The sequence below is a fragment of the Apostichopus japonicus genome, chromosome 11, assembly GCF_037975245.1.
Source record: "Apostichopus japonicus isolate 1M-3 chromosome 11, ASM3797524v1, whole genome shotgun sequence".
In the NCBI taxonomy this organism is placed as follows: domain Eukaryota; kingdom Metazoa; phylum Echinodermata; class Holothuroidea; order Aspidochirotida; family Stichopodidae; genus Apostichopus; species Apostichopus japonicus.
Window position 1 is genome coordinate 24,419,630 of NC_092571.1, and position 16,860 is coordinate 24,436,489.

General features: G+C 36.0%; 1 protein-coding gene and 1 long non-coding RNA gene across 3 annotated transcripts in view; one reads left to right on the forward strand and one right to left on the reverse strand.

The window, feature by feature from the left end:
- Positions 1–1,274: 1,274 nt before the first annotated feature.
- LOC139976434 (uncharacterized) overlaps positions 1,275–16,860 on the reverse strand; it is a 48,414-nt gene continuing 32,828 nt past the window's right edge. Inside the window, exon 3 of the long non-coding RNA XR_011796124.1 lies at positions 1,275–2,932. This is a non-coding gene — a long non-coding RNA (uncharacterized lncRNA). The remainder of the gene's footprint in view (positions 2,933–16,860) is intronic.
- The window catches only part of LOC139976430 (uncharacterized), a 101,288-nt gene continuing 92,517 nt past the window's right edge, over positions 8,090–16,860 (forward strand). The window contains exon 1 of one of the 2 annotated variants that reach the window (XM_071985148.1): positions 8,090–11,741. In XM_071985148.1, coding sequence (XP_071841249.1) covers positions 11,502–11,741 — 240 coding nt within the window. In that variant the 5' untranslated portion in view covers positions 8,090–11,501. The other variant, XM_071985151.1, reaches the window with a different exon arrangement.

Consider the following 16,860-nt stretch of genomic DNA (forward strand, 5'->3'; position numbering starts at 1 on the left):
AGGCCTACTCCTTGTACAAATTGAGCAAAAAGAGAATACATACTTAAAACTATTGTCTTAAATTTTTATATTGAATTCCCGTCCTTAATATATATAAATTTAAGACAATAGTTAAGTATTTATTCCATATTTGTTCAAATGTATATGAGGTTTCGAGCCTCTGGACATACAATCAGCGTCCATAACCTAGTTGGTTAGGGTGTCCGCGTACAGAGCGGGAGGCCCGGGTTCGAATCCCGGTGGAGGCTGGAAGTTTTGTCACTGTTCTTGATTTTCCAACTCATTACGATTTTCAATTATATATATATATATATATATATATATATATATATGTGTATATATATATATATATGTATATATATATATATTTATATTATATATGTATTTATAACTAATTTTGACTTAATATTTGGAACTGAAATGTTTCTGCTCATATTTTCTTTAGTTGGCTGACCGTATTGACTCGACGGGGCTTGTAAAATTCATGACCAATCACAACATAAAGACCTTTTATTCAAATTACTCTCTTTATATCGATATCATTTCATGAATCGATATTCTTATATTTCTTCATTGAATGTTAGATTGAAGAAAGAAAGTGTTGTTCGCAAATGTTTTCTGGAAGTCAAATATCGTCATTATTTAATTGATTAATAAAAACTTAACTTTCGTTTGAGAAATAAATAGATCCTGCTAGGTTTCAAACGTCAGGCCAACTTACTTTTACAAACATTCTCTTACCCAGGCTCTCTAGTGGATAAGCAGTTTGCTAACAGTTTTATTTTATTTTGAGAAATAAATACTCAGTAGTTTTGCTCTAAAGTGTATATTTATTTGTAATTAATTCTAAAAATGTTGAAAGTATCGACAAACCAGAACAATATAGACTTCATATTGCGTAAGGAATCAGTTTTCACCTCGCCCAAGTAATTTCAGTTGCGGAAAACCTGTATGGCAAAATATGCTCCCATATTACCCCGGGCACCGTGGTTACAATTCTCACTGTTGCATTTAGTCTAAGACCCCCTTCCCTCTTTTGTGATTTTAGCAATGTAATTTACATATTCTATACTGTGTTCTTTGTAAAGAGGGCAGGTATGTATAAGAAACAGGTTCTCGGTTCTGCTTAAGTATTTTTCTTTAAATAATTTCATTCCCTACCCCGTTCCTTTAATCCTCCCTTTGTCCCTCCACTGTTTATCTCCTACCTCTCCTCTTCCCCTGTTGCTTTCTTCTCTCCATCCCTTGTCTACTAATCCCCTTACATGTATCTCATTGTGTTCACCGTGCTCATTAACCTGTCTGTATTCTGTGCGTGTTTTTGTCCCTTCTGTTACTTGTCATTTAGCCTCTGCAGAAGATCCTGCTAGGATCGAAACGTCAGGCCAACTTACTTTTACATATTCTTTAAATAATGGAAAAAATCAATTCGTGATTATTTTGCAGGATTCCCCATTTCCGAACATTTCAATCTTCATAGAAGTTCTCTCAAAGACTTAAAATATATTTTAATTGCCTCTAACTTCGAATCCGTAACTGTATGTAAAAGAAATCGATTGAATCTTTCGTATTAAGTCTCACTTCACCCTCCGCAACAATGACTTGGGACCCCTAAACAACTATATACCAGTTCTACAAACATTTTAAATCCGTTCTTCCTATTCTTTGTTCCTTAATCCGCTCTTGTATGGTCACGGTTTATTTGGTATTACTTCCATCAGTGCCCCCCCCCCCCCATCCTATAGAGTCATTCTTCCATCGTGTTATATTTTGTACTTTTCATTCCACTGCCAAGTACTGCTGACGAAGGTCCCAAGGGGACCGAAAATTTCAATATATTTTCTAAAACCGTATCTCTTATTTGTCAATTATAAGTCATATCTTATTTCTCTGGATTTATCTAATAATAATAATAATAAAAATAATAATAATAGAAGCAGAGAAATAAGATATGACTCATAATTGACAAATCTCTGCTTTTGTCTAATGATATATCATAATTAACTGGGAAAATGCATTTAGCTTCTGAAGAAGATCCTGGTAGGATCGAAACGTCAGGCCCTCTTACTTTTACACATTCTCTTACACAGGCTCTTTAGTGGATATGCAGTTTGCTGACAGTTTTGTTTTATTTTGATAATAAGTAACTATATACATATATTGAATAATTTCTTGAAAATCAATCGCAAATGTTTGAGGAATATTTGATTAACTTTATTATCTAACTGTTTGATCGAAGTTTGATCTAACTGTTTTATGTCTTAGACACGCATTTCTGTCGGCTACAGTTCTCTCATAGATTTATAGCTTCATATTTAAACGAACAAGGGGCGGTTACTCGCAGAAGTCACCTTAACTTAACAGAATCACTTTTGGCAGCAGTTTTGTCTTCATTATAATTTAGTTCAAGAATAAAGAATAATTTCAGTTCTAGTAATGCTTTCTATAGCTATTCCGGTTTTTTTTATTTTTTTATTAAATATATCAGTGTTTTTAGTCATTATATTGTATGCACTGCAGTTCGGATTATCACAAATAGTGAATGTGTCAAATACGTTTATCTTCTGTTTTGTTATGTAGTTATTATTTTCACTGTCGATGTATGCATTATTCACGGCCAACTATAATGTCAAGTAATACTAATTTTAAGAGATGGTTTGTACTGAATTACATGATTAGATTAACAACTTTTTTTCCTATACAGCTATGATGTTGAGTTGATATCGGGGACAGTGATCACGTGATCTTGGAGATGGTGTGTCTAGTACTGGTATCACACTTCTATGGATCGAACAGACACCATTATGTGTACGTCGGCAAGTTGAAGATGACAGTTATCATATAAATTGTGAAGCCTGACGGAAGATCACACTGGCATTCACCATCATATTCACGAATGTGAGCAAACTCGAGAGAATTCATATAGTTGCAGCTGTGAAACAAAAGAAGAAAGAAAGAAAGATATGGAATTGTGAATATTATTAACAACCAACAAGAAAATAAAAAGTTAAAAAATGAAATATATTGATGTTCAAATTACAAATCTATATTAATCATCTAAAGGAATGAAAACACTTTATGCGACTAGACCTCTCCTGCACCTTCTACATCGGCCCATGTGCCGCCCAGGAGCGCAACCACCTTTTGTTTTGTCCTGGGCTAGGGTCATCCAGGGGAGGAGTCTAGTGAGAGTGGTGTCCTCTCACCTTTGAAAGATTTGGTAGTAGGGAGGGTCCTGAGATGCAAACTGGTGCTCCATTTTTGCAGTGACTTTTCAAACGATCTCGAACAGGTATTTTCGACTGCATTGTTACGTTTTATACCGCATCGATAACATGTAATATATTTATGAACTGTACACTAGGAATTGTTGTAATATTATGTGACAGTGGGGAGGGGTGGTGGAAGGTCTCTCGGATGTTTTTCCAGTGGGGGGGGGGGGCTAAACAGCCAGTAGCATTAACGATTGTGCCCCAAAAGCCACCACTTTAGGGCATGGACAAACCGGTGCCCCCTCCTTAGCCCTGTATACCAATACATTAGTCCTGTGAATGCCACTGTAAGTTGTAGTAAAGTTCAAAATATAGCGCACATTTCCACGTTCTCAACTGTTTCACTTCACTTCTTGCAATAAAAGTCGACCAATGAAGCTTAAACGAAAATATTATCGATGAAGGCACTTTCTTTGACTAATATCTCTCTCTTTGATTGCATTTACCTCTAAATTAAATGCGTGTGTGTGTGTTTACAGAGGGAGGGAGACGCCCCTGATGGATGTGCTGCAAGTGGGATTTTCCAAGTAGGATTTTTTTTTTCAAGAACGAAGATATTTCGGTTTCAAACAACAATAAATGCTACCGTTATCTTTTGTACTCCAACACATTTAATTTTATTTTTGTCTTGGTAAAGGAATGTATTTAAATATTACAAAATTACATCGAAAGGAATTCCCAGTGCCTCTTTCACTGAATGGGAAGTGGGAGTAAAAGTGGGAAGAACAATACAAGGTTGTCAATAGAACTTGAAAGTAAAAGTATACATGTTTATACTTTTACATGGAATAAGGGCGTCAACCACCCTGGACGGAGGAGTGGCGTCCCCATGGTTTGTTTATCGCGGGAGAGCGTGGACAGTATCGAACGTTTAGCAAGTTACATAAAACCATGTTATGCTGTTTATAAAACAAAGGGCGCAAATTTATACCATAGGAAATTTCTCTCGGCAGAAATTATATCCTCTATCTGGGCGATGTTTTTTATGAGTTAATTATGAAGAATATTGTTTTTTACGAATTTGACGAAATTTGTCGGTAGTTTTGGGCGATTCTGTGCCTTCATAATGCGTGCAACTAAGTAAATTTAGCTTTGAGGCTACTGAGGACTCATAAAGATGGAAACTCAGTCCAGTAAAGGGAAAGAGAAAATGTCGGAGGGAGGGGGTGGCTCAATGGCAACAGCACGACGCATGGCGTTCACTGATGTAGGGTGCTCATTAAATATGGATGGGCCCGAAAACTATTGAATACAGAATAGTATATTCTGTTTTTTTATGATTAAGCTACGCAAGAAGAAGAAGAAACAGAAAAAGAAGAAAGAAGAGTTTAAGGGTAGGGTGTGGGTGGCTTGCGACGCTTCTTGATATAGTATTTACGGTACCGACGCAACGATCCCGAGTTTAACGGAAACAGTGTTCATTTTCTCAGGATAGATGGCTTTTGCAATGTTTTTTGTTAAATCCTTGTCCTAAAAATAGACCTATAAAAACGTCGATGTTTATATATATATATATCATTTGGATATAAAGTATGGAATTTTGTTGTTGTTCTATCGACTTTTTTTTGGCTATGAAATCAGGTCAGGTCAGGTCAGTGGTATAGACATGTAAAATGTTAAGAAGGAAACATTTGTCAATCACATGCTGTTTCATTCATGGCTTTTCAGAACGAGATTCTTTGAGTGAACTTTCATCCTATCTGATTTCAACAGCTTATTCTATTCTTATCGATGTATTCATTCACAACAATTTACTACAAGATGTGCGTGCGTGCGTGCTTTCATTCGACTTAAGTAATTAAAGCTCAAGAAAACATCTTCGGAAACTCCCCTAGTTACTTTCATACTCAATCAACTTTGGTACGGGGGTGGGATATTACCTGAGATAACGGACTGTGAATCTTAAATGTCTTGATGATTTCCGCCCCCTCCCCCTCCCATCTAATGTACGTTTTCCTGATATCATCTATACTGTGATAATATCCTATTTATATATATATATATATATATATATATATATATATATATATATATATATATAAGGACTATATATAATGTACGCTTAGTGAACGATTACGCGGCTGCTCTTTTGAAAGGTATACATAGAAAAAGAAACAAGAGCTTTGCACATTTATACGTGGTGTATCCAGGGACTTCATCCAGGGACTTACACCGTGAGAACCGGCTGCATGCTTCAGTTTGTGGCGGGAGAGGCATATTTTGTCACGTTTTCTAAGTTTTTGATAACGGACTGTTTACACATTCCAGAGACTTTACCTCTCCTCCTCCTCCTTCTCCTCCTCCTCCTCCTCCTCACTCCACTTCTCCGCTGCTTTCTCCCCCCTCCCTCCCTCTTTACCCCCTCTCCCTCCCTCTTCATCGCCCGCCCACGTTATAGCCTTGCGGAATCTATGGAATACTGAGTTAATTCTTGCAAATCTGGACAGAGACCGAAAACCTTGGATAGCGTTTTTACGCCGCGAAAGTTTCTCGAGTTTCCACCGTGGGAAGCTAAGGTTGTAAGTCTGTAAGTCATATTAATATTTCGCATCTTCAACTATCAATAAAAAGATATGCCCCTTATAGCCATCTGAGGCTCATCAGTTTAAGTGGCTGTACAAGTAAGGCTAACAAACAGGCCGTTAGGTTGAGTTGTTCCTCAGACCATGGAGGTAAAAACAGACCCTCATGCTCAGACGTGCTACGCACAACTCCAAAACAACGTAAGAATTTGATAACTTAAAATAACATGAGGTATTGATTTGCATCCAAGGGCCCAGGGGTTGTTTAATGAGAATTTTATAGAAGCAGTGGATTAACATTAGTATTGAGACTTGCACTGAGGAAGTGACGTCATCATCAATTAGCGCTAAAAGGAGCGCATCAAGCGCATTAAGCGCTAAAAGGAGGATACCAGAGACCAGAGATTTGGCATATTTTATGTATGAATATCTTACAAAGCAAATTAAGTTATATGGAAGTATTTACTAGCACTTGGAATTGTCTTATCTCTTGGACTAAAACATAAATTCTGCCTAACTAAAATAAAGAACTAACAAAAAATCTTTAAGCTATTTGGAAAACCACTTTCATGTGTTTTTTGATCTCTTGAATAGATGATTAGCCGGATTTGGTACGGTGTGACACTGTAGAAATCCCCCTCCCGAGTATCCTAATCGGGGAGGGGGAATTCTACTATAGTGTAGAAGCGTATATCTCGGTTACAATAGTGTCACGAATATCTCCCGGATAAAGTACTCAAGGTGAAGGGGATTCTATACATTTTCAAACCGGATACACTGTAAACAAAAGGCTTAAAATATTGGTCAATTTTCATGCAATTAATTTCATGAACTGAACTTGAACCTTATAAAGTCAAAGTGACGTCACTATACTGCTGTTTGTTTTCGCATCTTATAGGTGCATGTAAAGTATTTTACTTTTCCAATTATTCCAATCAATGATACTTGCTCCTTTATATAACCTTTTGTTAACATAAACAATCTCTAAATTTGTTGGCAAAGCCGTTGGCAATTTGAGATTGAAATTGCTGTACTGGTGAAACTGATGACGAAACAGATCGCACATTTGACCATTAATGAACTTAATCTGGGTCAATAGTATCAAAAACAAAACAAACCCTCAGCATCGCAACATCCGTGTGTGAATTAAAGAGTTAAATTGTGCACGAGCGTATTACTGTTTTGGTCATTCTTGGAACATAGTTATTTAACTTCATAACGGAGGTCATAGAGGACAGATGTAGCAAAAACAATTGTGGGAAGGTGGTTCATGTACACACAAAACGAATCATAAAATACATGATAAGACTGTGTTAATTGAGCCTCATTCTTCGCTATTACTGTTATTATTATTATTATTATTTAATCAAGTCTATTTCCTGTCATTAAGCAAACGAAACATATGAAATTATGAACTTTGCCACGTTATGTATTTCCTGTTCTATATCAACATATTATACACGAAAGCGATGAGTAAGATATATGAGTTGCATGGCTTTTGACCTTACGGAGCTTGAACTACCTAAATCCGATGATGAACTGCCCAGCATAACTTATCTCGCAACCATAAACGGTTGAATGTTGTAGACCTATAATATTAGTTAATTTCATTAATGATAAACATATGTCTAAAATCTTGAGTGATTCCATTTGATATATCTGTTCACTTTAATCAATACATAAAGATTAACATTTAATTGCCCAGTCTTATACAGCGTATTTTGTAGATCGGCAACTTAAGACCTTTTTTTTTTTTTTTTTGGTGTGTGTGCAAACTTTTAGGTATGAATTTATTATTACCGTAAATAACTGTTGAAGTTAATTAACAGCTAGTTACACACTTTTTTGGACAGGGGAAAACCTTACGTGAGTTCGCATCAATCATAGCAATATAAATGGAATGTTGATTGTCGAATGTGGTTATGAAAAAAATATAGATAATTCTAATTCACCCAGAGCAGACCTCGAACATAATTTACAAAAATGACGACGACGACGACGACGATGATGATGATGATGGTGGTGATGATGATGATGATGATGATGATGATGATGATGATGATGATGATGATGATAATAATGATGATGATGATGATAATAATGATATTAATGATAATAATAATAATATTAATGATAATAATAATAATGATGATGATAATAATAATAATAATAATAAAAATAGTAATGATAATAATAATAATCATCATCATAATAATAATCATAATCATAATCAATAATCATAATCATAATAATCACGATGATGATGATGATGATGATGATGATGATGTATATTTTATATAGTCTGGTACCATATTATTGAATGCCTCCCAAGTCAAGAGAATAATTGTAAAAGATATTTCGTCACGTCGGCAAAGCAAGAAGAAGGAGCTGTTCATTAGAAGTATCTACATCCCGTAACCAATGCAGACGATGGTAGGGTTGGCGTCTCCTTTGACATGCAGCTTTATATTAAGTTCATTTCTTATCTAATTAGCATGAAAGATACTTTCATACCGTTGTAACTGATCGATTGATTTGATAATGTTCACAGAAAAAATAAATAAACGAATAATGTTTGCATAGTCAGTGATTTTAGCAGCTGCTCTCATGTCGTTAAAAAGCGTGTCAGTTAGAGCCTTCACTGCACATGCGCTTTGAAGAATTTATCCAGACCGATCGATCCTCGGCAAACATCGTCATGGTGGCATGTTGTTTACTTCTCAATTCTTCTTGAAAAAAAAGTACACTTCATTGACGTTTTTCATCACCTTATTCTTTTAATAATTTATAGACCGTGTGACGTTCAAGATTACGTCATTTAACGGTTGCATTAAGGAGTTTATACTCGTTGCCATGGTAAAGAAGACCGTCAGAAATCAAAGATGGATTTGCGTACAGCGCGATTATTTCTATCCATTTTCGTTAAAATCAAGCGATTCGTTTTGTTTTCTGACTTCTCCTTCAGGCAGAGAGGGCTTAAGTATCAATCAATTTTTATTTAAACACCTCCGTTCTTTATTTTTAGATCGACAAAAGGACAAAAAACGAATGATGAAGGCAAACATTTATATCTCCTCCAACAAAAATTGCATTCCCGAGGGAGAGAACGAGGTTAAGCTTAATTGTAAAGATAAATGTTTGCGATGGCAGCCAAACTCTTATCAGAGAATTTCAGTTAAAGAGTTTATCGTTCTTGCCGAAACAGAAATCGAATCAAAACAATTAGTTAGTAATGAAAACTGTATAAGACACAACATCAGGAAGTAGTTTTTATAAGGTCGACCCAAATAAATCGTCTTATGATTATTTGTGTAGGTGATGTTAACAATATTGTACGGTAAACTGCTCATGATCATCAGCGTGGACTGCAGATTGCCTTGCAAGGAGACAAAATGGTCCTATGCCAGTGACATCTAACTTTATGGCATTTGTTTAAAATTCAAAACCCCATCACTTCTGATCTCCTTCACTCAACGAAACAATAATTATTCTTTTACCCCTGACCTTTGACCTCAGTCGACATCGTTACTATTTGTTTCGAAAATACTTAACAGTTAACTTGTGATGATTGCTGTACGCTATCAGGTCTTTGAACCTAGTATTAAAAACAAAAGTTATGCATCAAAAAGCTACCTTGACCCGTGACCTCAAGTTGCTTTGGTAACCACATATATTGAAAGTACTTTGCATTCTTATTACAGCTGTGAATCTGGCAAGTCAATTAAACTTTTTCTTTATAAATTTGACCTTCGAATTCCAACCTTTCACCTGTCGTCGACCTTTCAACACAGTTAAGACCACAGTTATCCTTTCGTTCTGGAGGTCTGTGAGACACAAGTCCCCATCATATGACACCTTCTTTCCAAGTTTGAAGAATATTGTCTAAGCCGTGTAGGAAGAGTTTTAACATTTGCTTTTGAGAAAAAATTCCAGGTCTTAGTGGATTCGGAAAGTCTGTAATCAAAGAGACCGCCCCCCTAAAAAAGGGACCCAAATATTGATCTCATGGGTTCTTAATAAGTTGGGGCACTTTACTTGTCTTTGTGTGGAGCTGAATATTGTGGGTATTGGACCCTTACAAAACAAATAGACAATGCATTCACCTTTAAATTATGCTAAACGCAGCTAGAATTCGGTGATCACGTCAACCCATGAAACCAAACCTAACTGAAAGTCAAGGGCGGCGGAACCGGGGGGGGGGGCACAGGGGGCACGTGCCCCCCACTTTTCCTCAGGTTAAAAATGTGCCCTTTTTCTACATAAATATTTCTAAATAAAAAAAGAGTTTACAAAGCGAAACCCACGTCGAATGAATTATTTCGGGAAGTTTTAAATGTTTACTACCACAGGCGTAAGAGCCCAATTTGATTTGGGGGGAGGGGGGGCTGTAACGACTTGCCCGAAAAATATTACCAAAATTTTTCGCGCGCTATGCGCGCGTTCAACATGTTCATGTGCATATCATATAGGCATGCGTTGGTTATTACATCGCATGCCAATAACTTACAATCATTTGCCGTGATATAACCCTTCCAAATTGGTTATAATTATTGGCAAAGTCGTTACAATCATAATGATCATAATAATATCAGTTTAACCATTGAAAAACACATAGAAAATTATTTTTCTTTCAGTATTTTCACATATTTCATTTGCTTTCATGCATGTATCGATCGCGTGTGCAGGGACTTGGACTTTATAATGATTTCACCTCATTTTGTCTTTTTCCTTGTTTCCCAATTTGCACATTAGATATTGCAGTGCTAGTATGCATTGTTTCCTTGAGGGGGGGGGGGGGGTGGCGTTGATGGAGTGATGTGTATACGCAAATAAGATAATACAATAAGAGTTATAAAGGGTACTAAATATCAGGCTGCATCAGTCCAATCGAATTTCTGCAAAGTGCCCTTCGACGTTGGTGCCCCCCACCCCCAGATTAAAAGTGCTTCCGCCGCCCTTGCTGAAAGTCAATCCATTGTTATATAAATACACCTATATGTCAACGAAAGATGTTTTTACGTTTCGTAAATATTGAACCCAATACCAGTAGACGACAATTACCGTTTGCCTCGACAAAATCAAATTGTGAAAATGTGCAATGCGTTGTAAACATGTTATTTAAAGCCATAACATTCTTTTTGTTGGAATTTTGAGTTACTTCTGGTGTATATTTGTATATCTTGACATACCACTGCGCACTTTTATAGCTACAACTTTGTACAAATGTACAAGCTTGTTTTCTGTAATTGTATCATTACTCTTCTGCAAGTCCCATATTTGTAGGTTATGCTAACAAAATTTTACTTCCTTTCACCTCAGACAGAAAGATCCAAACGACGCTTCCCATGCTACGTAAAGAAATGTGAATCAAGTTTTACAATATTTATATTTACAAACCGGTTGATTTACATATTATGATTGGTCCAATATTTCTATGTTGAAGCAACAACCAATCAGAGGACGCCTCTAGTTCCTGTTCGCCCAGTGGCCAATGTTTTTATTGTCATAGCGATGTTCTAGCTTCACGTATATTGCACGCAATTCAAGCTTATTCCTGTTCAAACTGTAGAAGAGAAGTGGTATTCTGCAAAGCACGTGCGAATGAACACTGTCGATGTGTGGCCAACTGGCTTTGACAAAGGATCTGATAATATCCGACAAAACAAAGCAGAAAATCTAAGGGTACCTTTGCAAGCAAGATGTGGTAATGGACCTAATGTTAGGTCTAATAGTGGTAGGAAGTAGCCATAAACCGTTGACTTTGTGTTTTCGTAGTAGTGCTTTGGTAATGGATGTTAACAGAACGACCGAATCAACAGAGCGCGAAGAATCCTTTGTTGTCAAATTTGCCCAAAACTCAACACAGAAAGAAGAGACTGAAGAAAATGCACCGAATTCAGGCACAGATTTGCAACGAGCCTTCTTAGCCTTTAAGAAACGGCGGCAAGTAAGTTCTGTACCTTATTTTTGGAAGATATAAACAATTTTTCAAAATTTCGCCCAACTGGACCTAGGCCTAGCCTAATGTTAGGCCTAATTAAGCGTACAGTAGATAAAAATCTTGCTAAGTTACGGGGCCGTGATTACTTTGCTAGGCTGCTAGCAAAGTTTAAGTTAAAACCTATAAAATCTCCTTCTTACTTTGGACATAATTGACTTGAAAATTTGGTTGACGAAAAGAAAGTATGTGCGACATTGATCTAAATTCTAAGAAAAATTTATGATGTTGCAAGATTATTAATTTATAGGCCTAACTTTGTCAGGGGCTTACATTTGTTGGATTGATAGGAGATTTGATAAGTGATATTGTTCAATCAATAAACAAATTCATAGTGCATTGATAGTTACATGGGTGAACATTAATCTTCAGCCTACAGTTAAACAAGACTATGGTCTGTTGGTACACATAGGCCTACATATAATAGCTCTGTAGGCCTAAACAGTTAAAACCAAGCTACCTAGTACCAACAGACCAACTTTCAATTTGTATTATATGCTTAAGGAGAAAGCATACTCCATTGTTGGTTAATTCAGTTGGCTCCTAAAACTACTGGTTAATAACTCCTACAAAGCTGGAGAGTGCTAAAGCTATTACTCTGGATACTTCAACAAAGCAGTAGATCTGTGCAAAGTTGTAGGCCTTTGCCAAATGCAGAGAAAAGTTTGAAGAAAATCTCAGGAAAAGTTTCTAAGTAGTCTTCTCTCCCATGGATTATTGTTATGCAACAGTTAGCAGATTGTTATATGAAAAGACATAAGTAAGACAGTAAGAACGACAGCCTGAGAAGAAGAAGACGACAGACATGAAGACAAGAAACAAAATAGGAACTGAGTAGTAAGAAACATTAACTTAGCTGCATACTGGTAAAGTATTTTGATGTCAGCAAAATCTTGTAATCTGATGTGCGATACTTTCACCAGGTCATTAGCAGGGATTTTCTTGTTTTCTCTTCGGCACAGAAGTTAAAAATGTCGTGTGCAAAATGTACAGTACAGCACGTGTCAGTTATAAATTGTTCAGTTTTTGTTTTGTTCTGAATATAAATGCATGACCTCTTGGTTCTTGGAACAATGATGATCCCACTGTATAGTGAGGTGAAATTAAGTTCAACAACCTGCAGTGAAACACTCTCTATGTTGCAACATGAGGGCTGCAATAAAAGAGTTCTCCCGTTCTTGCTTATTCTCTTCTTACGTACAATATGCGAAAAACTGAAAACTAGTCCTAAGTGTACACTTGCAAAAGAAGCAAACTCATCGTCAGCTGACCATTATCACAGGGCATCAATATAGATTCATCATCGATATTATTGCCGACATTCTTGTATGGACTTTGCTTAATGTGGTTTTAATTTATAATGGAAATCAACAACATGGTGAATACTACCACAAGTGATGCAATCCGTGAGGGCAGCATACAGCAGGATGTGAGAGATGACGATGTGAAATTTATGTCGCAGTTAAGTTTGCCATGATTGTGTAGGTGGACAGCATCATAGTACGACGACGTGGAGTATCGTGACTTCCCAGAATTTATCCCTTTCTATTCTTAATGTTTTTGTTACTGCAAGGAAAACATTTTGCAAGGATTTACTTTTGTACTCCCTTGGAATGTTTAATTTTCAGGTAGGAGGGACGTTAAGTATTTTGCAATAATATCTGCAGCCTGTTTGCGTTTGTAATTTTAAAGAGGGTAATCTTCATTGTTAGTTAATACAGTAGTTGTAATGTTTCTCTACAGTAGAAATGTGTTTCTTGATATCAAAAAGCTATTCTCAATATGTTACCTTTTACATCAATTTTCAGTCGAGATAGTATGCACAAAAACGTTTGTCTTGGTTTACAAAATGCACGATCACTTTTGCTACGTGAAAAATATGAAATAAAACACCCCTAGTGAGATTTAATGAGGATATACTGTCCTGATAATCAGGGGCAAATTTAAATGACGTTAATATATGCAAATTTGGAAAGAGAGCTTTAAATACAGAAGAAAATTTACACCTGCAATTGCAAATGTGGGTAAAATGTGGCACCACTTCGAAATGGATTATGTAAAGAATCAGATAAACTGTAAAAGTTAACAACAAAGTGAAGTTAAATGATGCATTAAATCAAAATGTTATCAAGTGTTTTTTTTTTACTTTTACAAGTATGTACATTAAGGAAAACTCTACCTATCCCACTAAAATTAGTAATATCACACAATTTATGTTTTTGAAACCCTGATTGATTGATTTGGAATATGTTTGGTTTCCATTAATAGGCCCTTAATTAGAAGAACTTTGCGTTATCGTCATTGAAGAGAATAGGCTGGAGACAACAATATTTAAAAAAAAATTTGATTCTTACCTATAGTAAGTTTATTCATACTTAATAGGTCAAAAGAATTGTCTCTAATTATTAGCTCACTAAAATAATTAATAGTTTGCAAAGCTGTGTTCATTGAAGTTTTCTGACCATCAAAATTATTCTGAGACATTGAAGAAGAATTTGTTGTGAGGTTGGTAGAGCTCTATTAAAATTATCATTGATGTTTAGTGTGATTACAATTTTGGTTTTCTAGCCTAAATTTTAGGAATTTTTTGGGATTCGTATTTAAATAAAGATACAAACCAAAGACAATTGACCACTTAGCTGAAAAAAATTGAGGTGTTAAATCTTTTTTCCTCATTTTACTAATCATTATTTAGCTCAACAAATAGTCCTTAAAATGGCCACCTGATAGAATAATGATGTCATTTAAAAATTTTTTTATTCATGACTAACTTAAAGACTTTCAGTGTGAAGCTTGAAATGTCACAAGTATTTTTTTCAAAGCAAATTACAGATAAAATGTTATTTCCTTGCATAAATTGAGTGAGAAGAGGGAGAAGGTTAGTCCAGATTAACATGGTGACCAGACTGCTGAGGAGACATATTGCTAGGTATAGTTGCTATTTTAAAATCCACTGTGTGCTAAGTACTGTACAGTACTGAAATGCACACTAATATATAGGACAGGCAAATAGGCTTGGTCAAGTACGTCATAATGGAATAGCCAAACAGGCAAAAAGAATCCAAAACTTTCACAAACTAAAAATAAAACACTTTTTAGTGAAAAATACCAATATTGAATAGTTCCATAAGTCTTAAGACAATGCTTTTACAGCTTAAATTAATTTCACTTCTATGGGATAGAATCTTTGGGCATCTGTAATAGGAAGGAAGTAAGATGTTTAATTGCTGAGATATCAGCCCTAAAAAAATCAAGAAAATGCCTAAACGGTGGCGACAAACTGCGGATTTTCAAAGTGTGATAGATCGACCAATTTTGAAACAATGCAACTGAAATTTCGAGAATATGCTTATATCATATTGTTCCAAGCATACAATAAATTTGGTAACTTTTAGAAGAGGTGCTGGAACTACAACATACTCCAAAATCGTGTGATTTGATATGGAACAACCTACTTTATAGCACTATCTGCAATGAACATATCTGTCAGCCAAATCAAAACTAGTCATTTTTACTTCAAAAAGTATTAACAAGTCTGTCAGTCTGTAATTCAAGCTACTTTAAGCTCTGCATCTTATGCAGCATTAGGACAATTTAATTTGAAAAATCCTATTCAGAGTTTCAGGTATCTTGGTGATGTTGTACAAAAATAACCACAATTTTAGCTTTTATGATGATAAGTTGATAATATTCATATATTTCTGCAGTATTTTCTGTACCCACATACATGTACATACTACAGGTAAATAATACTGCAGTCTTACTCCATTGTCATGTGGGAGTATCCATTAAAAGACAATTAACCTGTTGCCTGTAAACAATTTTTGCCTAAATAAATCTTTTGTGGGAGTAGCCACAAAAGACAATAAGCATGTGAGCATCTTATAATGCCTTAAGATTATACACTCTCTCTAGACAATACTGAAGTATAGTAGTAGTTTTAATTCTAGGTGAACCCTTCTGTATTTTGCTTAGACTATTTCGTGCAGATTTCATGTTTCTTCTCTATTCTTGTCATAGAAATGGTATCACCTACACAGTATTTTGTGTTTTGATCATAGGTTTATTCATGTAAGTCATTTTATCCAAACCTTCAAAATGTAGCTTGCATATAAGGTTATTGGTGCCTGGGAAAGGAGAGGAAAAATTGGCTGGGTAGGGGAGGGGGTTGTACCTGTTACTCTGCTGAGTCTGCTCCTCTCAATACAAAAGGAAAGCATTATTGTTGTAAAATCTATTTGCTTTTAAGCTGTGTTTACTTAACTTTAATGATATGCATGCCTCCCTACCTCTTCCATTCTCTCCCCCTCCTCCTTGAAGTATAAAGTTTAAGCTAGATACTCACCCCTTCTTTCTATTTCCCATCCCTATCTTGAGAATATTTCTACAGACTGCAATGGTCAATCGAATGTCAGAAAAGCTTAAGGTCTACCTGACGGAAGCATCCTTAGATAATAATTAATTACAGTATGGTAATTTTGTATCTTCCACTGAGCCTAGACAGATCCCACAAAGCTCATTTGGTTGACCTGCAAAGTACTTAAAACTGTAAGCTATCAATATCAATTTGTTTGAGTATTTCTTTATCTAGTAGTATTCCATGCTTTACATTTTTGTAGAGCGCCCTCAGTATTGTAATGCAACACAGTCTGTTACTAGGTTACATGTTTTTTCAGCATCTTTCTCTGTTGGCATGAGCTGATTGTTGAGAGGTGTTAAATGTTATGACAACGGTCAGTAACTTGTGAAATGGTTCTTGCTGAAAGGGAAAAGTGGGGAAGGGAGAAAAAATGATGAGGGAAAAGGAGAGTGGGAAGGATAGGGGATGGGACTAGTCTGAAGGATTGGGTTTGGGAAGGAACATCAGAATTTGAAGGGATAGAGAATGGGATGCAAATGGGAAAGGGGAATATACACAGGAAGGGACAGGGTTAGGGTCAGGATATGTACAAGTGATGAGGACAGGGGGTGGGGAGGTGGTGTGGACAGGAAATGAACAAGAGGTGAGGACAGGGGATGGGGAGGTGGTGTAGACAGGAAATGAACAAGAGGTGAGGACAGGGGATGG